The sequence below is a fragment of the Canis lupus genome, chromosome 13 (assembly GCF_011100685.1).
Source record: "Canis lupus familiaris isolate Mischka breed German Shepherd chromosome 13, alternate assembly UU_Cfam_GSD_1.0, whole genome shotgun sequence".
In the NCBI taxonomy this organism is placed as follows: Eukaryota; Metazoa; Chordata; class Mammalia; order Carnivora; family Canidae; genus Canis; species Canis lupus.
Genome location: NC_049234.1, coordinates 58,914,977 through 58,938,559, shown reverse-complemented (window position 1 = coordinate 58,938,559; position 23,583 = coordinate 58,914,977). Strand labels below are relative to the sequence as shown.

At 37.6% G+C, this 23,583-nt stretch overlaps 2 protein-coding genes across 12 annotated transcripts in view; one reads left to right on the top strand and one right to left on the bottom strand.

The window, feature by feature from the left end:
- STAP1 (signal transducing adaptor family member 1) overlaps positions 1-9,230 on the bottom strand; it is a 57,088-nt gene extending 47,858 nt beyond the window's left edge. For 2 of the 8 annotated variants that reach the window (XM_038556207.1, XM_038556201.1), the window contains exons 1-2: positions 9,014-9,218; positions 96-274 (exon numbers count right to left, since the gene is read on the bottom strand). In XM_038556207.1, coding sequence (XP_038412135.1) covers positions 96-215 — 120 coding nt within the window. In that variant the 5' untranslated portion in view covers positions 216-274; positions 9,014-9,218. Of the gene's footprint in view, positions 1-95; positions 279-7,079; positions 7,102-9,008 lie in introns of those variants that run through there. The other 6 variants (XM_038556204.1, XM_038556202.1, XM_038556203.1 and 3 more) reach the window with 6 other exon arrangements.
- A 110-nt stretch (positions 9,231-9,340) lies between these two features.
- CENPC (centromere protein C) overlaps positions 9,341-23,583 on the top strand; it is a 78,337-nt gene continuing 64,094 nt past the window's right edge. For 2 of the 4 annotated variants that reach the window (XR_005369061.1, XM_038556200.1), the window contains exons 1-4: positions 9,342-9,570; positions 13,531-13,577; positions 19,132-19,202; positions 19,877-19,971. Coding sequence is in view for 2 of the 4 variants with exons in the window: in XM_038556200.1 (XP_038412128.1) it covers positions 9,550-9,570; positions 13,531-13,577; positions 19,132-19,202; positions 19,877-19,971 (234 nt within the window). In the remaining 2 variants the exon portion in view is untranslated. Of the gene's footprint in view, positions 9,571-13,530; positions 13,578-19,131; positions 19,203-19,876; positions 19,972-23,583 lie in introns of all 4 variants that reach the window. The other 2 variants (XR_005369062.1, XM_038556199.1) reach the window with 2 other exon arrangements.

The following is a 23,583-nucleotide window of genomic DNA, read 5'->3' as shown; positions in this document are numbered from 1 at the left end:
AAGGAGGCCCTTGTCACATCATATCAACTCATCGTGAAATAACTTTTAGATTAATATAGATGTTGCTAGTTTAACATTATCGTCTATGGACTTACCTGGTATTCTGACCTCTTGACTAACAAAAACCCTTCAAAGTACAAAGGTAGAGAAGTAATCTTTAACCTTTCTTGGAAGATCCTGCGGGGGGCTGGTTTCGGGGGCTTCTTAGCCATCATACCCTCTTGGTTTGTGGTTTGATTTCAACTATATCCAGTCTCAAACAAAATGAGATCTCCTTTGTGTGAGAGGAAAAAAGCAACTGTTTAAAGAGGAAGTCCCAACTCGATATTTAACCACCAACAGTACACACACACACACTTTTTTTTTTCCTTTGCTTTTTGTGAAGTGAGAAAGAACAGGCATAGACCAACTTTGAAAGGGCAATTTCTGTGTCACTTTAGAATTACTTAGGATTACTGTTGCAAAATAAACACAAGATTAACATCACCAGATGAAAAGAACCAATGTGGTGATTATGGACTTTGGAGGAGTCATCAAGGTCACATTTGTTTTCTTCCACCTTTTCCTTTTTATTGATTGCTTTCCATTTTTATCTCCAGGAGACATAACGTTAATTAACTCAACTTCATTAAAAATTACTTCACAAAATAATTTTATTAGTACTATTTCTGTTGTAAACCTTTAGGACTGAGCTTTGTGCGTGCGTGCGCGCGCACACACACACACACACATATATATGTGTATATATATATATATATATATTTTTTTTTTTAAATGGAGTTCCTTATCCCATGCCCATTTTGATAGTCCACCAAATACAAACCACAGTTATGGGAACATGGGACTTTTTCCTTTTTTTGTCAATAAGAATTTTGAATCTGTGAATTACCAGTAGATATTTAGCAAAATATGTCTGGCACAGAAAGAATATTTCAAACTTTATTTTGTTCTTTTATGCTTTCTGAGTTGTGTATCACTGATGCTATGATGCATAGATGGGGTCTCTAAAGTTACCTAGTGAGATTTAAAGACCTACACTGGGGCCAAAATGCATTCAATAGTTGCATGTGGAAAAGGGTCTGTGAGAGACTGGATTTGGCCTAGCACTGTGCAAGGGATGATGGGAGAAGGCCAACACTGGAACACTGGGAGGAATACGAGTATGTTTTGCAGAGATCCTGATAAGTTCCATGATTTCTTATTTTACCCTCTGTATTTCAGGTTTACTCTAGATTTAGTATAGCCCAGGCCTGAGCATTCTCCCCAGTTAGACCAGCTGATTCTTAGAAATCAAAATAAGGCAGGAATCTCCAGTCTGTTCCTCCTTTCCTTATGGTGACATCACATGGTTTTCCCAGCCAGTATGGGTTCCACTGGATATGTATCTGTAGATATGTGAAGCCAAATTGTCTATAGCATGAGGTACAACAGTATAGATGGCTTATCTGTAAACTAGAGCAGAATGTTTAATACATCATCAAAATGAAAATGTTTGAAGCAGAAATTGGGAGTTGAAGATTCAAAATTATTCCCTTGCTTTTGTAGTAAGTCAAAGCATGCTTCCTATTATTACTCAAACCATCCAATGATAAAATACAAATTCAGCTTTTTTTTTTTTTTTTGAGACAAAACAGTAGTACTCTTTAGTCTCAATGTAATAGGAAGATGAACTGAATGACAAGGGAAAACCTCCTGATTTGATGAATGACCTAATCCACCTTTTTGGCAGCTGGTAGCTGGTATAACAGGGAGGAACTGAAAGGAAGGATGAGAACTGAGAATGGAAAGAAGGGGAGGGAGATGAGATGTATATTGCAAGGCAGTAGTAGGTGGAATATGAGAAAAATAGTCATTGGCTTTATGGCCAGAGAGTTTCATGGGAGAAAAGAATCCCTCTAGAAAAATGTAAACATAGCAGTATTTCTGAGAAATAATCACCTAGTTAATTATGTCTCTCTCTCTTTTTTTTTTAAAGATTTTATTTATTTATATATGAGAGACCAGAAAGAGAGAGAGAGAGAAAGGTAGGGACACAGGCAGAGGGAGAAGCAGGCTCCATGCAGAGAGCCCGACATGGGACTTGATCCCAGGTCTCCAGGATCACACCTTGGGCTGAAGGCGGCCCTAAACCGCTGAGCCACCTGGGCTGCCCATGTCTCTCTTTTTAAAAAAATAAGAAAATTAAAGAAAAACTAGTTTATCAGCCTCTCTAGTTTGCTTATTTGCAACTCACATTAATTGTTAATAGACTAATGTTCAAATTATGTCTTCCTAAAAAAACCCTAAGATGCAAAAATGCTGCTGAATTATTAGCCAGTTAGACCTGTCCAGTTTCCAACATCATAGTACAACTGTATCATTACAATGGAAATGCTCTTAGAGATATCTCAAAATTTAGGTGGTGAATAGTGAATTTGTAGAGAAGGAATCATAGTAGAAATCAAATCAAATCTCAATTTGAGTGTTGAGAGAAAAGCCAGTTTTGCTACCAACTGGTTCTGAGACCTTGAACAAACCATTTAACTTATCTGGGCTCACAGCTTCTTCCCTGCTTGTCTCCAGAGCTGCAATAGGTTTCTCAATTGTCTACTTTTCACATTTTTCCTTCTCTGATTCATTTAAAACGCAGTCTAATCAAGTCACTCCCCTGCTCAAAACACTTTGATGGATTCTACTGCTTTTGAGATTCATTCTTTCATTTTTATCTTTTAGCACTAAATATAGAGCACCAACAAGCTGCTCTAGTAACTTCAGTTGCTCCCAACTGTCTCAATACCTCATGGTCTTTCCCATTTCCTCATACCTTTCCAATCACTGTACATCTTGTTTGGATGCCTTTCTTTCTTCTTGTTAAAAATGACAACTTCCTACTCATCCTTCAAGACTTCCATTGAATATATCCTTGTCTATGAAAATTTCCTGATTTCCTGAAGCCTTTCCCATCTCTAAGGAGAAAGTTTATTGCTCTCATCCTACATTCCATAGCATCTTGCGGATTTTCTATTTCAATATTTGTTCTGTTGTATTTTAGCTATTGGTATACATTCTGTATCAACGGGAAACTGAGTTTTCCAAATACAGGGATTGTGCTGAAGTTGAAGTTGATAAGAAGTAGATTGCAGTAACCATTTGTTAAATGAATAGCTTCGAGCTAGAAAATATAATTCTAATTTTGGAGTTCTTAGCCTTCATTGTGACAGAAGCTTCTTTTTTTTCTGATATGCATGACCATTGGTTGACATAGGATTTCTCTCATTGCCATGTAGAACAATCATGTTACTTATCAAACTACTAGATGTTCACTAAGTCCAATTATTATTACAGCCATCATCAGTATCTGTGTCACAGGAGTTTGTTACACATCGGATACATGGCTAATAAAATCCAACAACTTTGAATGGAGTATAAGATTAACTCATATAAAACCAAAATTTCAGTGCTCTTTTGAGTCATTTATGTTATAATGCAATTCAACATGCATGCATGCACGTTTTTACATCAGTTAAGGCTCTCTAAAGTACTTTACTATTTACTTATTCCAATTAGATTCAATCAGTAAATCTGTACAGGAGCCTCCAACTCCTCTCCTATATTTCCAAATTTCTGACCTCTGTTTCACTTAAGGTTTATTGATGCTCTATTGCCATTTTCATCAAAATTCATTGCAGTAAATTTTGAAGATGTTTGAATTGAAAACATTTATGTTCACAATCCATAACTGACGAATACAGCTTTAATTTCAATGACTACGTGGAATACTTTGTGCCATGGCGAGTCATTATTACTCAAAAAGATATTTCTACTAGGTCTTGTGGGACCAAAAAAAAAAAAAAAAAAGGTGAAGAATCACTGTTGCAGATGTGATATTAGTAGGTCTGTCAGAGTGGTTTAATTTGCTAACACAATGTTTAGTACAAACAGTTGTGCTGAGGATGCAACTTTTCTAGTTAAATGTTCTCACTATTTTGTAGTATAGGGCATTATTTATATTACTGAGAAATATTTTTTGAATGGCACATAGATATAGGACACATACTGGTTTCTAAATGACAGAAGTCATAGCATAATGGTAGCTTTAATAGAAACTCAAAATTTCAGATAAGATGATGGTTTGGAGGGTAGAGCAATAATGACTTTGGTTTTAACCATATCAAGCTCAATATATTGAAAGCTTAGGTCTACATTTTTCTTCCCTTTCCCTTCATTTAAAACCCGCTACCATTGTCTTATGGGATAAAGTAGATTGGTGCTCAATATGCATCCAGCTCCTTCCAGTGTGCCATTCTTTACTGCAGAGGCTGAAGAGCTAAACACTACACATCCAGACATTTCTACAGCTGGAGTTGGGATGCATTCAATATTAGCAAGGAAGAATGGAGTCAGAATTTATTCTTAATTTGGCTTTGTTTTTTTTTCTAGAGGGAAGCATGATCAGTAGACAACTAATCTTTCTGTGGCAATACTACCTAAAGTCCCAGGATTCGATCAGTAGTTTCATGGTGGTGATAGTCAAAGCATGGAACATCAGTTTTCTGATACCTATTATGTCAGGTATGGTGTGTTCCTGGAACCGGAAGCAATAAGGAGGCTTCCTGGTCACAAAGACTTCTTATTTGTTGCGGCTTCCTAGACGTGGCAGTTTTGCAACAGCAATGACTTCCTGATCATGCAGTGTCAGTGTGGTTCTGGAGACTCCAGCATCAGCATTAGCTTCTCAAGTTTTCTTTTTAAAGATTTTATTTATTTATTAGAGACACACACAGGCAGAGGGAGAAGCAGGCTCCATGCAGGGAGCCCGACGTGGGACTCACCCAGGGTCTCCAGGATCACGCCCTGGGCTGAAGACAGCGCTAAACCGCTGAGCCACACGGGCTGCCCTCAAGTTTTCAATTTGCTTCCTGAGTGTACATGCAACAGCTGGCTCTTGGTTTGGTTCTGCAGTGTGTCTTGGGGAATCATTCCTGAAAGCCCTAAGTACATTATTTCTCCACCCCTCCCAACAATTCCGGAAACTAATAAATGCCTATTGGTAGATTCTTTTTTTTTTTCCTAAATAAGCTATTGAGTTCTATTCTATAGAACTGACCACTGATCTATATAGTTTTGCCTGCAAGACTGTAGCCTGCAAGCTACAGTTTGGACATTTTATTTTTTATGAATCTCTTATGTTTCTTATGAAACTCAGGCACTTGAGTTGACAAACATATCCCATGTTCTATAAAGACTTAAATTAAAATAATTTATTTTTTCCTAAAAATGAAAAACTCACTTATATAAGTTTTAGAAAAAAAAGTCTTTAGGCATAAGAAAAAAATGAAAATCACATGTTATTCCACCATACAGCATTAGCATGGTTTAGATGGGTACCATCACATTTTTGGCACTTTTTCTCTATTTGTGTATTTTATATAATTAGATTAGTACATGCTGTTTGATAAAACTGCATTTTTCATATGAATATATCTATATCATTTTTCATATGATATATGAACATTCATTATTTAAATTTTTGCCTAGTACCGCTGGGATAATGTGTTTGCAAGATTAAAATTATAGTGCAAAAAATAAAAATAAAAAAATAAAATTATAGTGCAGAAAGTATATGAAGCTTTTGAAAATGTAATTGTGCTTTTTAAACTTTCTTTTTACTTTTTAATTAGTTAACTTTTTAAAAGATTTTATTTATTTATTCATGAGACAGAGAGAGAGAGATAGACATAGGCAGAGGGAGAAGCAGGCTCCCTGTGGGGAGCCCAATGCAGGACTTGATCCTAGGGCCCTGGGATCACAACCTGACTGAAGGCAGATGCTCAACCACTGAGCCACCCAGGTGCCCTGTTTATCTCTTTTTTAAAGAAAATGATTGACACATTACCATTAGTTTCAGGTGTACAACATCATGAATCTAAATGTGTTTTAAATGACAAAAGCTCCTTTTTAAGAATTTTATGCTGACTAGAAGTAAACTATAGACTACAAAATGGAGATCCAGAGACTAGTGTACTTGTTGTTCCTCTATTTACTTATTTAAACTATTTTTTGTCAGGGTAGCCCCAGTGGCGCAGTGGTTTAGCGCCTCCTGGAGTCCCCAGATAGAGTCCCACGTCAGGCTCCCTGCCCCCCTCTCTCTCATGAATGAATAAATAAAATCTAAAAAAAAAAAACACTATTTTTTGTCAGTAAAACTCTACCCCCAAGATGGGGTACAAACTCACAACTGGAGATCCAGAGTCACATGCTCTACCTACTGAACCAGACCTGCCTGTTGTGTTCTTGTTAAGAGCAACAATGTATATATAATAGAATTCAATTGCAACTCAGAATAAAACACTTGGCACAGAGTAACTATTAAGCCATTTGCACAGCACTCTAAAATTAAGAACTCATGGGGACATTTAACCCACAAAAACTAAAATTGTTTTTGTGAACGTTGCTGCCATCTACCTGCATATTGCAAGCACACTTTACTAATGTGGCAATTAGTAGAGTCTTTCTGAGGATAACTTTGTCAGAAAAGGCTACTTAAGGTGAATATACTTACACATGTAATAACATTTGACAATAAAGACTTTTAAAAATTGAAATGTTATATTAAATAATATACAATAAATAAATACGTTTATTTCACCTTAGCAAATTTTAAAGTTATAATCGCAACGTCTATAATTTTTACAAATTGATTTTTGGAGTGTAATTTTTTTCTGACAAAATTTTCTTAATTAGCTAACTTGTACTTTTGACTTTTGTGGAATAATTTTTATGCAAAAATTCTGAGAACATCTGCAATTTTATTAATGCCACTTTGCCCTATCACTTTACTATGAAAAGTTTGCAGTTTTATGTAGTCACACAAATGTGTGAATCATACAGCAGTTTGTCTTTGATGTCTGGCTTCTTTTACGTAGTATGATGCTTTTAAGATTCATTCGAGTTGTCACATGTATCAGTAACTTGTTTTTATTGCTGAGGAATATTCTGCTATATAGATGTACTCTAGTTTGTTTATTTACCAGTTGATGGGCATATTACCAGTTTGGGTTTACTACACACACACACACACACACACACACACTCCTTACTTAGGTTACGTAGTTGTGATGAAAAACTTCAAGATTTAGTCAGTTGCCATAGAGGTTCTGAAGGAGTGATCTGGAAGTATTTTGGGGAGGCAGGGAGCCTATAATGACAAAGCTGGGTTTTATAAATATTGGTCATTCAACTAGCAACCTTATTTTTTGGATGCTAAAAACATGGTGAAGCTATTAAATAGTGGGGCAAATGCAGAGAGAGCTACAAAGTTTGTTTAGGAATGGTGGAGTCTCCATAACTTTGGTTTTCATAAAGGTGCTGCTCCATTTTCTCTGTAGGACAGACCAGTTCATCACCAACAACCTTTGTGCACTGCATTTTATACTATATCATGTTTCTCAAAATACCTCTGAGAGTTACTGTGTCCAGTGGAAACAGGGAGCATCATTTTACAGGTGGAACTTTTATATCTGTGATTGCGCTTGCTAAAATTTCTCACTCAGAGATAAAAAGAGTAGAGTGAGTAAGTGCTCAGTGTCTAGAGTCAGAATACCAGCATTCATCCCCAGTTGTGTCCTGGAATCGTATTTCAATTTGGAGCAGGTTACTTAAACACTGTCCCGGTTCTGCCTGTAAAATGGGGATATTCGTCGTCTTCTTGTAATAGGAATGTCCTAAGAAATGTTACTGCGTGGATAGCATTAAAAAAAAAAAAAAAAAAAAAAGAAAGAAAGAAAAAAGAAAAAAATATTGGCATATAATGTGAACTGAATACATGAAAGTTTTTTATTATAACCTATTCCAGGGCAGCCCCGGTGGCTTAGCGGTTTAGTGCCGTCTTCAGTCCAGGGTGTGATCTTGGAGACCCAGGATCAAGTCCCACATCAGGATCCCTGCATGGAGCCTGCTTCTCCCTCTGTCTGTGTCTCTGTATCTCTCTCTCTCTCTCTGTCTCTCATGAATAAATAAATAAAATCTTTAAAAAAAAATAACCTATTCCAAATATGACAACACCAAATTATACTCTGTAGTCTGACTGGCAAGACTTCTGCTAGATCAAATAAAAAACTCCATAATGACACCAGGCATTATTTATTGAATTCTTACTATATTCCAGGCATTTCATCTGGATATTAAAAGGAGTTAATCCAGTTATTTCTCTCTCTCTCTCTCTCTCTCACACACACACACACACAGGGGACTTGAGAGAGTTTAACTTGTCCGCGATGGCAGAATTAGTGGAGTAGATGGGAACCCAGTCTGATCTCAGAGTTAATATATAACCTCTTCCCCTACCAAAAATAAATAAATAAAAACCCTAAAAACAAAAAAACAAAAACAAAAAAACAAACAAAAACAACCCTTAGCAGGTGATAACATTTGTTACATCATCACAAGTCGAAACACTTCATTAGCTCAACTCTTGATTGATAGATTGAGTTAATAAGTATTTTGTCTAAAATTCCCACCCAAGTTTTTATTAAGTCGCCAAAATAGAACACCAAGTTTTATAGAATCATGGAACAGTCCAGTCTCCAGAGCATCGAATTTAGCTCTCCCCTTACATATTACGAAGGAAACACTTCGAACGGCGCCCCAGTGTGCCCTAGATGACGTAACCGATGGCTGAGCGGATGTCAAGTCTCTTAATTAGGGCTGCTTCCAGGGCGTCATACCTCAATGACAGTCTTATTTACCCAGGTCACTTTTTGCCAGTGCTTCATGAAAAATATTACCCACTTATTCGGAAAAAAGCACATCGTCGTCATCCTCATCCTATCATTATCATAACTTTTTAAAAAGGCCTTAGTTATTCGTGAGAGACACAGAAGGCCGCAAGAGCGCGCTGCACGCAGGGCACCCGCGAGGGCCTCGAACCCGCGCCCAGGACCCGCCGCGCGCCTCAGGCCGACGCCCGACCCCGGGGCCACCCAGGCGCTGGCGGGGGCCGGCGCGTCTGCGCATGCGCAGGGAAGTACTTTACTCATCTCTCTGCACACAGCGCTTATCCTTCCAGGTGTTATTTTCACTCCGAACTAGAACCCTCCACGTGCCTCACGGCGGGCTCACGGGCGAACAAAGGCTGCTGTGGAGACGGTCCCGCCAACTGAGACGGCAGCTTTCCCCTCAGCCCGCGGGGAGGGGCGAGCGCCGGGGGCGGAGCCTGCGGAGGGCGGCGCCGCTTCCGTGGGCGCCTGCGCACGACCGGCGAGGGGGCGGGCGCCCAACGGCTGCGCCGCGGGTGGCGCGGCCCGTCTGCGCATGTGCAGACCGTTTCAAACGCGGAGGCTGCTGGGTACCGCGCTCCTGAAGGGCCGAGCCGAGCCAATGGCTGACGAGTGTCGGTAGCGCGCTGGCCTGTCGCGGTTCCCTCGGTTTTGGCACCGCCCACCTTTAGGCCGCTCCTGGGGCGCGGTCCGGCCGCTCCACCCGTGACCGGTCAGCGCCCGGCTTCTTGGAGTCCCGGCCCGCGGGGACGCCCGCGGGGACGCCCGCCCCACCCCGGGGCCGAGGGGGAACATGGCTGCTGCGTCGGGTCTGGTAAGTGCAGGCTCCTGCTTCTGACGAGCGGGAAGACCCGCTGGGTCGCTCCGGGCGGGGGGGCCCCCAGACGTCTAGCCGCTGCTGTGGCTTCTTGGAGTTAATTTCCTTGTATTGTTTCCTCAAAATGTCTTTCTTTTTTTTTTTTTTTTTAATTTTATTATTCATGAGAGAGGCAGAGACACAGGCTGAGGGAGAAGCAGGCGCCACGCAGAGAGCCCGATGTGGGACTCGATCACACCCTGGGCCTGAGGCCGGCGCCCAACCGCTGAGCCCCCCGGGCTGCCCTAAAAATATCTTTTAATTTTGGTTGTGATGGCATCTTTCTCTTCAGAGAATCTTGTGGTTCCCTCCCGCCCCCCCCCCCCTTTTTTTTTTTTTTTGGCTTAACTCTACTTCTTAGCCCTCCAGATAATTTTCTGTCCGTAGAAGTATTGGGATACCTCAAAAGTCTGGACTTCCGGTCTGCAGGAGCAGATTATTTGTAAGTTATGTCATTGATAGAGTTTTCTGAAAGACAGCTCTTAAAGAGGTGCTCAAGGTGGGAACGACTAGAGGGGCACCCGGTTTTTGTTTGTTTCCGCACTCCGTTTGGTAGTCACTCTTCTGTATCTCACACTTTGCCTGTGGTTACTATGTATTATACAACCCACAGCAGCACCTGCCCTAGTGTATTTTCTCCTTTATCTCTCCTTTTAAGAAAATCTTCATCAGTGATCCCCCCTCCCATTTATGTAAAGTTGTATGCTTGTATGCATGAAGATGTATGAAAGGATCCTATAGAGGGTACTTTTTACTGCGAGCACCTAAACATTGTTTACATTAGGGAGAGTTTTAAAGAATAAAGCCATTTTTATTGGAGGAAGAGGAGGGGAATAAAATTTACCAAATGCCCACGGTTCCTTTTGTTTGTTTGTTTGTTTTAAGGAGTTTTATTTATTTATTTTTTTTTAGAGCAGTCTTAGGTTCTTAGTAAAACTAAGAGGAAGGTACAGAGATTTTCCAAACCCACTCACCTGGACACATGCATAGCCTATTCTCAGTATCCCCCACTAAAGTGGTACATTTATTACAATTGATGAAACTAGGGATCCCTGGGTGGCGCAGAGGTTTGGCGCCTGCCTTTGGCCCAGGGCGCGATCCTGGAGACCTGGGATCGAGTCCCACGTCGGGCTCCCGGTGCATGGGGCCTGCTTCTCCCTCTGCCTGTGTCTCTGCCTCTCTCTCTCTCTCTCTCTCTGTGACTATCATAAATAAATTAAAAAAAAAAAAACTATATTTAAAAAAAAAAAAAACAAAAAAAAATTGATGAAACTACATTGACACATCATTATTGCCCAAAGTCCGTCTTGGTGTTGTACATTTTGTGGGTTTGGACAAAAATTCAATGATTTGTATATATCATTATGGTATCAGATAGAGTGTTTTCACTGCCCTGTATATCTTTTGTGTTCTACCTACTTTCCCTCCCTGCACAGCTCTGGTAACCACTGATCTTTTTACCAACTTGATGATTTTGCCTTTTCCAGAATGTCATATAGTTGGAATCAACTTTTTTCATTATACATTTAAGGTTCCTTTATGTCTTTTCATGGCTTGGTAGTTCATTTTTTTTTAAAGATTTTATTTATTTATTCATGAGAGACACGGGGGGGGTGGAGAGAAAAGAAAGAAAGAGCGAGCGAGCGCGCAGAGACACAGGCAGAAGGAGAAGCAGGCTCTATGCAGGGAGCGTGACGTGGGATTTGATCCCGGGTCTCCAGGATCACACCCTTGGCTGAAAACGGCACTAAACCGCTGAGCCACCTGGGCTGCCCAGTTCATTTTTTAGTGATGAATAATATTCCATTGTCTCGATGTGCCATGCTTTATCCATTCACCTAGTGAAGGACATCTGGTTGCTTTTAAGTTTTGGCGTTTATAAATAAGGCTGCAGTAAACATCCGTGTGCAGATTGTTGTATAGACAACTGTTGTGTGGACAACTCATTTGGGTAAATACCAAGCAGTTATTTCTAAGTATTTCTAAGACGATTTCTAAGTCATGGTAAGAGTCTGTTTAGTTTTGTAAAAACTACCAAACTATCTTCCAAAGTGGCTGTACTATTTTGCATTCAAAAATAAATGAGTTTCTGTTGTGCCATATCCGTACCAGCATTTAGAGTTGTCAGTGTTCCAGATTTTGGGCATTCTAATAGGTATTAGATATTAGTGGTATCTCATTGTTTTATTTTGCTTTTGCCTGATGACATGATGGGGAGCATCTTTTCTCCACATCTGTACATCTTCTTACATGTGGCATAAGGTCTTTGGCTCATTTGTTTTTTTAATTTGGGTTGTTTGTTTTCTTATTGTTGAGTTTTAAGCATCCTTCCTAGATTTTGGATAATAGTCCTTATCAGATGTCTTTTGCAAGTGTTTTCTTCCAGCCTGTTGCTTGTCCTTTCATTCTCCTTTTTAATTTTTTTTAAACTATGATCAGTGTTTTATTTGGATCAATGTTGGCATGGATTTAAAATCTACGATTAACAATAATAGCATCAGTGGTATTGTCAATAAACTTATTTTTTCAGTGTGATCTTTGCCTTTTATGAATTTCTTCTTTCTGGGAGATGTTGCTTTTCAGAATTTGAGAAGCTTAGACTGGTTGAAATTAGTCTCAGTTCTCATACTGACTGCATTTCTTGTTTTTCATGCCTCTAGTCGACCTTCTATAATCATTATCCTTGTATATCTCACCTTCAAGGAAAGACATTTTTATCTCCTAAGTTTTCGATCTTACTAATTTGGCATATCAAAAACATATCAAAAAAAGGTGTTTGGTGTATAGTGCACTAGGCAAGGTGCTGGGAAGAATATAAACTAGCTTAATACAAAATCTCTGCTCTCAGGTTTAAAAAAATCTAATAGATGTCTTCATCTTGTTGAATAATTCAATCCGAAAGCCTTTAGGAGGGGTCAAGCAAGCATGGTAGGGGGTCCCTCCTAAAGATGGGAAGCTACAGTGGCCCGAGCTGAGAGCTGAGTGTCCGAGCCTGAGTGGAGTCTGGAGGGTGGCTCAGCTCAGGATGTTAAGAGTGTGAGGGGGTTAAAGGAGTGTTTATGTGCGGTGGAGTCATTTATATTACACTGGGCCAACTAAAAGTGAGGCTCAGTAAATATTTGGTATTGGTAGTACATTTTAAAGTGTGCTGCTCATCCTATTACTACCCAATTTTCAACTAGAATTGATTTTACTATTAAAAGATAGGATCCTAAGTATCTCAGATATGTTCTTGACTTCCCAAATCAGCATGTCTATATAGGTGTTTTTATCATTTCTGTTGTTCCCAGTGATGGGGCTGTTTCCTTGTTGGAGTTAATGATTTTCTTTCTGGAAGCATTCTAGGATTTTTTTTATTCTCAATTTTTCAGAAATTTCACTATTATGTCCTAGGTATGGATCCTCTTAAATTTATCATGCTATCTATTCATGCCCTTTAGATTTAGGAAATTTGATTGTGTATTTTCTTATAGTATGTCTCTTTTTTCTTTGTTCATTCCGGATAACAATTGGTCAGAAGTTGGACCTTCTGATTTTTGCATCATCTTTGTTTTATTCTTTTTTCCATTTTCCTCTTCCTCTTCATTTTTTGTCCTGTTTTTTTTTTTCGTCTCCCAGAGATATCCTTAGCTTTTTCATAATTAGTGCTTTTTTAAATTTTAAGCCATCATGTTTTTAATTATTAAGAGTTTTTCTTGGTCTCTATTTAGTGTTTATAGTATACCACTTTTGTTTTATGAGTTCAGTATTTCAAACTCTCTTAAAGGTATTAATTAGAGGTTTTTTTTTTTTTTTTTTTTTAGTAGTGGATATGAGGTGATCCAGACAAATTCCTTTTTATAGTAATATAATGGGCATTTGGCAAAACTTACTGAATGAATATATTTTCACCAGTTTGATGATTCACTTTTCTTTTAGGATCATCTCAAAAATGAATATAGAAGAAGATTTTGCCGACCTTCCAGGTGAGTTATATATTTAAACTTTTTTTTTTTTTTAAGATTTTATTTAGTTCTTCACGAGAGACACAGAGAAAGATAGAGGCAGAGACATAGGCAGAGGGAGAAGCAGGCTCCATGCAGGGAGCCAGATGTGGGACTCGATCCCTGATCCGGGATCATGACCTGGGTGGAAGGCAGATGTTCAACTGCTGAGCCACCCAGGCGTCTGTATATTTAAGCTTTTAAGGTCATTTTTATTTCCATTTTCAGAAAGTAATTTTTAAATGAAGAAGGGAAAAATTACTTCTGTCTAGCATAATGATTTCTGTGCCCACTGATTAAGTATAGTCTACTTAGTGATTTTTTATTAACAGAAATGTTAATGCAGGCAGTGTATTGACCCCAGTGGCAGTGAGAAGACAGAAATTTACCTGGTAAATTATGGATCAGGAAGAAGCAGTCTTAATTCTGACTAAATGACAGCCATGGGGAAAGCACTCTATAAAGTGGACTGAATGGTAGTATTACAAAGATGCAGCTTATTTGGTGGGGCTAAAAGAAAACGTGGGTGTACGTTATAAAAGGGCAATAGAAAATCTTTGTGGTGTGGAACTGTACAGATCTTGACTGATGGTGATATCTGGACCTACAGATGTGATCAGTTGCACAGTACTAAGTATGAACATAAACACAATGAATACAGTTGACCCTTGAACAACTCAGGGGTTAGGGTTGCTGACCCTTACACAGTTGAAAATTCTTGTATAATTTTTGACTCCCCTAAAACTTTTAACAGCCTACTGTTGCCTGGAATCCTTACCAATAACATAAATAGTCATCACATATTTTGTATGCTGTATATTATATACTGTATCCTACAATAAAATAGGCTAGGAAATAGAAAATGTTATTAAGAAAATCATAAGGAAGAGAAAATACATTTACAGTACTGCACTCTATTGATACTGCAAGTTTATGTTGTCTGTTTACAAGAGGAATCATCTATCATTATGTGCATATTAATGCATATGCATATCATTATGTGCATAGAGTCTTACAAGGTACAAAATACTGTAGATGTTATATATATATTAGCAGTAGACATCAGATATGAAAAAATAATGTGGAAAAGAAATTCTTATTTATAGCAGGTATAGTAGGTAGTGATAAAAAAGCAGCAGTATGATTGCTTTATGGTAGTGTGGTATAATTGATACGATTGTTTCATGGTAACCTAGTCTAGACACTAATGAATGAATTGTTATGAAATTTTTATGGCATACAGTATTATAGTATGGAGTATGATATGGAGTTGGAACCATTCTTACACTTTTATAAAACCACTTACCTGTAATGAGAGATATATTGTATGGTAATATAATTCTTTGAAAGGAAAGTTGCAAGTCAGTATGATAACATGATTAATTTTATATTAAATATCATTCACCTTATGCCTATGTAAGGATAGGCTACCCACTTCCATGCAGTTTTGTGCGTGATGTTCTACACAACAAATACTTAGACCATGATGATGACGATGTCATAAAATGTCTCATACATTTCTTGCTATATAGTTACTAGATGTCACATGAAGACACATACACAGTTTATTTTAATTATATGGCATGCTAATTATTTACTATTCATTAAGTGGAAGTAGATCATCATAAAGATCTTCATCCTCATCTTCTTCATATTGAGTAGGCTGAGGAGAAGGAGAAAGAGTTGAGATGATCTTCTTGTTTCAGGTGTGGCCGAAGCAGAAGAGGTGGACGAGGTAAAAGGGGAGGCAGGAGAGGCCGGCATACTTGGTATAACTTTATGCAAATACATCGTAATTTCTATCTGACTTTTGCTTTTTAATTTCTCTAAAATTGGTTTTATATGGTACCAGTCCTGCTGTTTACCTTAATTTGAGTGTCTGTATTCCTGTATCATAGAAGATCTATGTCATAAAAGAAGTCAAAAGCAGTTTTGAATAATTGGAACCGTCTATCAGATTGTCTAATGTCAATTTGTTTTGTGGCAGTGCTTCTACATCTTCTGCTACACCTTTTGGTACTGGTTTGGAAGTGCTGATCTCCATAAAGTCATCTTTTGATTCCTCTGGTGTGATATCTATTAGCTCTTGAATTTCTCCAAGATCCTTATCTTAAAACCCTTCACCTCCCACCTTTCTCTTTTCTTTTCTTTTCTTTTCTTTTCTTTTCTTTTCTTTTCTTTTCTTTTCTTTTCTTTTCTTTTCTTTCTTTTCTTTTCTTTTCTTTTCTTTTCTTTTCTTTTCTTTTCTTCTTTTCTCTTTTCTTTTTTTTCTTCTTTTCTCTTTTCTTTTCTTTTCTTTTCTTTTTTTCTTTTTTTCTTTCTTTTTTTTTTTCCCCCCCATATCCACCATCTCTTTCATGATTTTCTTGACTGGCTCTGTCATAAATCCTGTGAGGTCATGTACAACATCTGCACACAGTTTTCTCCAACAGGAATTCATTGCTTTGGGCTTGATGGTTTTCATAGTGTTTTCTATAACAATAATGGTATCTTCAATGCTGTAATCCTTCCAGACTTTCATAATGTTCTCTCTGTTGGGTTTCTGTTCCATTTGATAGTCTTTTCCCTAGAGAACCATGTGTAGTGAGTCTTAAAGGCCTATGACTCCCTAATCTAGAGGCTGAATTAGACACATCATGTTGGGGGCAAGTATACCATTTTGACTCCCCTTCAGTGTTGAACTCCTGGGGTTCTGGGTGGCCAGTGACATTGTTCAATATCAGAACTTTAAAAGATAGTCCCTTACTGGCAGAGTACTTACTGACTTTAGGGACAAAGCATGGATAGAACCAGTCCAGAAGAAGGCTTCTTATTGCCCAGCTATCTTGGTATCGTACAACCCCAAATCTGGCAGCTGGTGTTTATCTTTTCCCTTTAAAACTGGGGTTTGGCAGCTTTGTAGATAGTCCTGATTATAAACCTGAATGCGTTTGCACAAAACATTACAGTTAGCCTATCCTTCTCTGTCTTAAATCCTGGTGCTTGCTTCTTTTTCTTACTAATAAATGTCCTTTGTGGCATTTTTTTTTCTAGAATAGGACAGTTTTCTCTGCATTAAAATGTTTAGGCGGATGTATTTTCTCAGTGATTTCCTTTTTTTTTTTTTTTTTTTTTTTAATAGATTTACTTGTTTTAGAGGGAGGGAGAGAGAGAAAGCATGAGCAGGAGGAGGGGCAGAGAGTGGGAGATAAGCAGACTCGCTGTTGAGCAGTGAGCCTGATACAGGGCTGAATCCCAAGACCCTGAGATCATGACCTGAGCTAAAATCAAAAGTTGGATGCCCAACCAACTGACTATCCTGGTGCCTCCTCAGTGATTTTTTATTTTTTTTTTTGAGAGTGCGACAGTGGTGGGGGCAGTGGATAGGCAGAGGAGGAGAGAGAGAACTTTTTTTTTTTTTTTTTTTTAAAGATTTTAGGCATGTATTCATGAAAGACATACAGAGAGAGGCAGAGACATAGGCAGAGGGAGAAGGTGACTCCCTCCAGGGACGCTGTGTGGGATTCAATCCCAAGACCCCAGGATCACAACCTGAGCCAAAGGCAGACACTCAACCACTGCCCCACCCATGCACCAAGACAGAATCTTAAGCAGACTCCACACTTCGTGCAGTGGTGCAGGGCTCAATCTTATGACCCTCAGGTTATGACCTGAGCTGTGGCATTTGGGAACTCCTCTGCTGCCTCTTGTTCGGCAGAAGGTTCTTTTCCTGTTATTTTAACTTTTTTAAAGCCAACTTCCATTCTGAATTGTCAAATCATCCTTTGCTGGCAGTAAATTCTCCAGCTTTAGATCCTTCACCTTCCTTTTGCTTTAAGTTGTCATAATAGACTTTGTTTTTTCTCAAACCATAATAGAGTCTTTATACCTTCCACATAAAAGCTGCATTTTCAGTATAAGATAGAAAGATATTTTTAAAAATGCAAGGTTTTGTACCTGCTGGTACAGCTGCAAAGATAACTTCACAAATTTCAAATTTCCTTTTCTTTTTTTACAGTAGTCCTTATGCTGTATTTATTTATCTTGAAATGGTAGGCAACCACAGCTGCAGACTTCAGTCTATGGTATATATCAAGTAATTCAACTTTTTCTTGTAATGTCATGACGTCTCTCTGTTTCTTGAGAGCACTTCCAGCATCACTAGTGGTACCTCATTGGATCCCCATGTGTTATTTAGGGTTTATGGTAATGGACTAAACATAATGAAAACTAGGAGAAGTGCGAGAGATCACTTTTTACTACAATACATGATTTATTGGAGAAGATGAATCCCTCGCTCAGAGATGATTAGTGTTAGATGACATTTTAAGGGGATTCTCACTAATACTTGAGCTCACCACAATAGCAGCAGGAGGTGGCAATAAAATTATTACAGTAGTATGGCATGCTCTACAGTTAATTTTATACAGTTATGATTTAATACTGTATCTTTGCATTTGTTTATATCTCTTAACTACAAATAGCACCATGTATGTTCTGTGTGTAAATTTTGATAAATTTTGATTTCTAATAATAGATTTGTATTTTGTGGTAGTAAATGATAAAATAGACTAGTATCTACATGTATTTTATGCATTCGTGACATACCTAACTTTTTGTTAAATTTTTTTCATATTCATAGGCTGTGTGGTTCATCTCTGTTTTTTTTCAAATTGTTGCAAATCTCCAAAAAATTGTGCTGTTTTATGTTGTATGAGTGGACCCATGCAGTTCAAACCCGTATTGTTCAAGGGTCAACTGTATATGTAGAACTGGAGAAATCTAAATAAGATTAGTAGATTGTATTGATACCAGTGTCCTGGTTATGGTAGTATAGTATAGTTTTAAAAAATGTTACCCACTGGGGGAAACTAAATAAAGTGAACAAGAGATTTCCTCTATATTATTTCTTACAATTGCATGTGAAACTACAATTAAAATTTTATACTGATTCATAAGCTGCTGTTAAGGTTAATAATATTAAATCAAAAGTACATTTGAGAACTTGAAGGGAAGACTGTTACTTGGAACTGTTAGGACCAATGAACATAGAGGTTTTTTTTTTTAATTTTTATTTTTAAAATATTTAATATTGAGAGATACAAAGAGGCAGAGACATAGGCAGAGGGAGAAGCAGGCTCCCAGTGGGGGAGGGACCTGAGCCAAAGGCAAACAGTCAACCACTGAGCCACCCAGGTGCCCCTAGAGAGTTTTTCTTAAAGAAGTGTTTTAGTACTGATTAAATTTGTTACAAAAAATTTATATTCTTTAGATATAGTAGTAGTCTAAAATGGCTTTAGATGTGGCTCCTTCCTAGATAACAAGGAATCTAATTGTTAATGGAGATAACGACATACTGCTTTCACATATTTTTCTGGAAACTCTTGGACTCTCAAATACTTGGTTTGTCCTCAGATAGTAAAGATGATATTTTTCCATTAAGTAAAATAGCATTTTATAATGAGATATGAAATTTTCAAAGTAGACGGTAACACAAATAGCACATATCTTCTGGAAATGAGGTGTAACATTTTCCCTTCATTCCTTCTTTTATTAGAGCCCCTGCCATTAATACGAAGGAAGGCCAGAACATACTGGAAATCTTACAAGACTGTTTTGAAGAAAAAAGTAAGGTGTCTTCGAGTTGGACTTTGATGGTTGGGTTGGATGAAAATATAAATTTGTCGTATTGATACTAAATTCAGCAAGTGTGTTCTTCTAACATTTAAATATAAGTAAAGTATTTTCCCAGAAATTTTGAGTACACGAGCAATCCTTTATGTACCTTTTGTTATAATACAAACATGAGAATAATTTGTCATTTTTTTTAGTTCACACTAGATTCCTGTAGTGTGGGAGTCCATAAATAATTATCATACACAAAAGGAAGTATTTCATGTAATGGGAATAAATGTGCAGGGTTCTTAGGATCCCTAAGAGAGAATATTTGATGATTTGCAGTTCTTTCTACAGAAACAGTGAATTATGGCAAAAACTTTTTGAAGTGCTGGTCAGCGTCAGAATGTATTGAAATAACAGACTGGATCAATCAAAGAAACAGACATAGATAGTGAAAAAAATATTTCTTTTATATAAGCCCTGAAGAGCTGGCACACCATTTCTTCAGGAATGTTGTTTGCCTTTTTCAGTTCCTGATACCTTTTAGGAACACTTGAAGTGATGTCTGTACTTAATTTTTAACTAATTGTACTTAAAGAGTCAACAAACTTCTTCACATTTCATGTAGTAACCAAAAGATTTGATAGCATATTTATTAAAATTTTTTTTTGCTTTTTTAAAAGGTTTTGCTAATGATTTTAGCACAAATTCTACAAAATCAGTGCTTTTTTCAACACCTAAAGTAGGAGACATTTGTATTCAGTCACCAAGCAAAGAGGTAAGTGAAAAAAGAGCTAGTACAGCTTTAATATTTTAATGAATGAAGCGTTACACAATATAGTCATTCCTATTTTAGTTGTTTGTAAGTCTTATTCTTAAAAGGGAATCCTATATTCCCATTGACTTTTTTACAATTTAGAGATATTCTGTGAAAAACTTTTTTTTTTTTCTTTTTACGATTTTATTTATTTATTCATGAGAGACAGAGAGAGAGAGGCACAGACACAGGCAGAGGGAGAAGCAGGCTCCATGCAGGGAGCCCAATGTGGGACTTGATCCCAGGTCTCCAGGATCACACCATGGGCTGAAGGCAGCGCTAAACCGCTGAGCCACCCGGGCTGCCCTTCTGTGAAAGTTTTGACTTGACGTTTCCTGTGTTTGAAATCAGAGGTCTGGGTATAGAATTATCAAATCATAACACAATCATTTTTCACCTCTCCTAAAATACTAGTTAAGTTAGATTTTTAGAAAAGTGGGCAGTGCTGAAGTTCCCAGTTCAAGGTGGCAGATTTTGTTGTTTTCTGAGAACCAAAGTTACTCTATTGCTATAAGGAGAATCAATCTTTTATAGATTATATTTTAAGAGGATAAGTTGACTTAACTGTACAAAAAGCGAACTTTCAAATAGAGTTTGTAAAGCTAATGAATAAAGACATGTTATTCAAAAGTACAGTACAAATTGGAGGGAAAAAATATGTAGTGCTATAAATAACATTCACTATAAATTTCTGTAAACACTTAATTATACAATTGATCCTTGAACAACACAGAGGTTAGGGTTGCTGACCCACCAATGCAGTTGAAAATCCACGTACAACTTTAGACTCCCCAAACAGTTAAGTACTAATAGTCTGCTATTGACCAGAAGCTTTACTGATAACATAAACAGTTAATGCATATTTTGTATGTTATAGGTATCATATACTATATTCTTAGAGTAAAGTAAGCTAGAGAGGCACTTGGGTGGTGCAATTGATTAAATGACTGACTCTTGGTTTTGGCTCATGTTGTGATCTCAGAGTCGTGAGATTGAGCCCCACATTGGGCTCTGCACTCAGCACGGGATCTTCTTGAGATCCTCTGTCCCCTTCCCCTACCCCTCACCTGCTCTGTCTCTAAAATAGATAAATATATCTTGTAAAGAAAAATAAATGAGCTAGAGAAAAGAAAATGTTAAAGTTATAAGGAAGAGGAAATACATTTATAGTACTACATTTATTGCAAAAAATTGTGAATAAGTGGATCCTCACTTATTCAAGCCTTTGTTCACGGGTCAACTATATATAGCCTTTGGTTGCATGAAGATCCAGTTCTTTCAGAATTGAGAGATCTTTGTGGTAAATTATATAATACTGATTTTTAACAGTTGAATCAACTTTAAAATTTCTGGGATGTATTTGGTTTGGTCATAAAGTATTAACCTTTCTTGATTTGGTTTGCTAATATTTGAGGTATTTACATCTATGTTCAGGAACAGTATTATCTTTTATTTTCTCAGAATGTTCTTGTAGGGCTTTGGTATGAAGGTTATGCTAGAGGTTTCACTGCTAGGTAGGATGTGACAGATTGCAGTGGACCAACATTTCTTCTGTAAAAGCTAGTTAAAGAAAAAGAATGAAATGCAAATAAATCCTATTTTTAGAGACATGGAGAGCTATGGAAAGAACAAAGGCTAGATAAAATTCCAAAGAGAAGAATCTGGAAGATGAGTTGATGATTATTAGTCATTTTCTTTCCTGAGAGTATTGGCTCATTTGGTGCAAAAGCTGAGGATTTTATGCTGGCCCACACAGAAAGAGTCTACTGTGGGAAAGGACAACTTTTGTCAGCTATGCTGGAATGGCATGACAAGCTGGATCCCAGGGATTTTCCAAATGGCTAGGCCCTTTTCCTTTAGAGAACATTTTTAAGTTCTGGGGGTGGCGCAGAATCCCGGGCCAGAAAAATGGAGTGAAATATATAGTCTTTCTATGCTAAGAAGGGAAAATCCTGTCATAGGAAAAGGTCCCACCACAAGTAGGCATTTGCCAGATTTTGAAGCAGTTGGAAGTAAGAGGCTAAAAAGTTGAACAAGAACCCCCCCAGAGGACGAGACCGAATGTCTCCCAGTATTTCTAAGGTGACTCTCCTGGCTCTCAGTTTCCCAGAAGACCTCATTCTGAAGAACAGAGCAGACTACAAATATACTGAGTCTTACTACAGTTTCATCCCAGACTGACCCAGCTCAGTCCTTGCGAGTGGGAATCTGTTCATTTCAATCCAAGCTGCCTAAAAGGAGATAAAGTTTCTTTTTACCCTATAGAAAGATTTTGGGAACTCTGTTAACTTTTTAAAATTAAGCTTTTAAGATAATTATAGATTTACAAGCAGCTATAAGAAATAAAGGGTTGCAAGCCGATGTACTTTTACCTAGATTCCTCTAAAGATAATGGTCTTGCAAAACTGTAGTTGGAGTATCACAACCAGTGTACTGACATTGATACAGGCAAGGTATGGAACAATTCCATCACTACAGGATCACTATAGCAACACTTACTTTTCTCTGGCCCTAACCCCCTCCTTAACCCCTGAAACCTGTAATCTATATTTCTACAATTTTGTTATTTTGAGAATGTTAGTTAAATAGAGTTATGTGTGTATAACTTTCTAAAATTGATTTTTCCACTCAGGATAATTCTTAGGAGATTTATGCAGGTTTTTGTGTGTATCAGTCATTTATTTCTTTTTACTGTTGAGTTATATTTTATGGTGTGGTTGTACCATGGCGTGTTTAACCGTTTGTGCACCTGTTTCTAATTTATCATGAGTTTCTGTGGCAAAATTATAAATATCTTCTTAGTGTATGTAGACTCATCAAGTAATTTGTCATTTTCAGTTTTTTCCTGAAATGTCCTTTCTACATCTCTCTGCCCTTTGTTTTTTGCTCTTGACTACCCTTAGGCCTGTGAGATAGGTGTTGCCATGTGATTTTCCTTTATTATCCAGAGAGTCCCTTCTCTTTTCTCTAGTAATGCAGTTGATATTTCTTGGATTCCAAATACTCCCTTTTTTCTTGCCCTCTCTTTTTAGTGGGCCTCCTCATTTAGTTGCTTCCTGATAGTTTAAGACCTTAAAAATTTGAAAATACCTTGATTTTATGTGCATGATGGGTAATTTGAGTGAGTACAGAATTCTAGGTTGGAAACTACTTTCCCTCAGATTTTTAAAGGCATATTCTATTTTCTTTTAGGCTTCTCTTCCTGTTGAAAATACCATTCTGATTCCTTGATCCTTTGTGAGTCACTGTTTTTTAATCTTTGCAGGCTTTTAGGATCTTGTCATCTGCTTTTAGTTACTTGAAATTTCATGATATTCCTGATGTTAGATTTCTTTAACCCTTCTTATTAAGATTTCTTTTTACAGTTTGTTTCCTGCAAGTACCTTTTTTGTTTACCTTGTTTGTTGCCTTTTTATACTAGAGCCTTTTTTTCAGATGTCTAGTGAATCTTAGTGGTCTCTTCATATTTAAGAGTGGAAACCTAAAATGGTGGTTGGAAGTTCTATTTTTGTAGTAAAATTTGTGCCTTGGTAGATTTTACTGTGCTGTGATCTGTCTGGGCCATGTCATTGT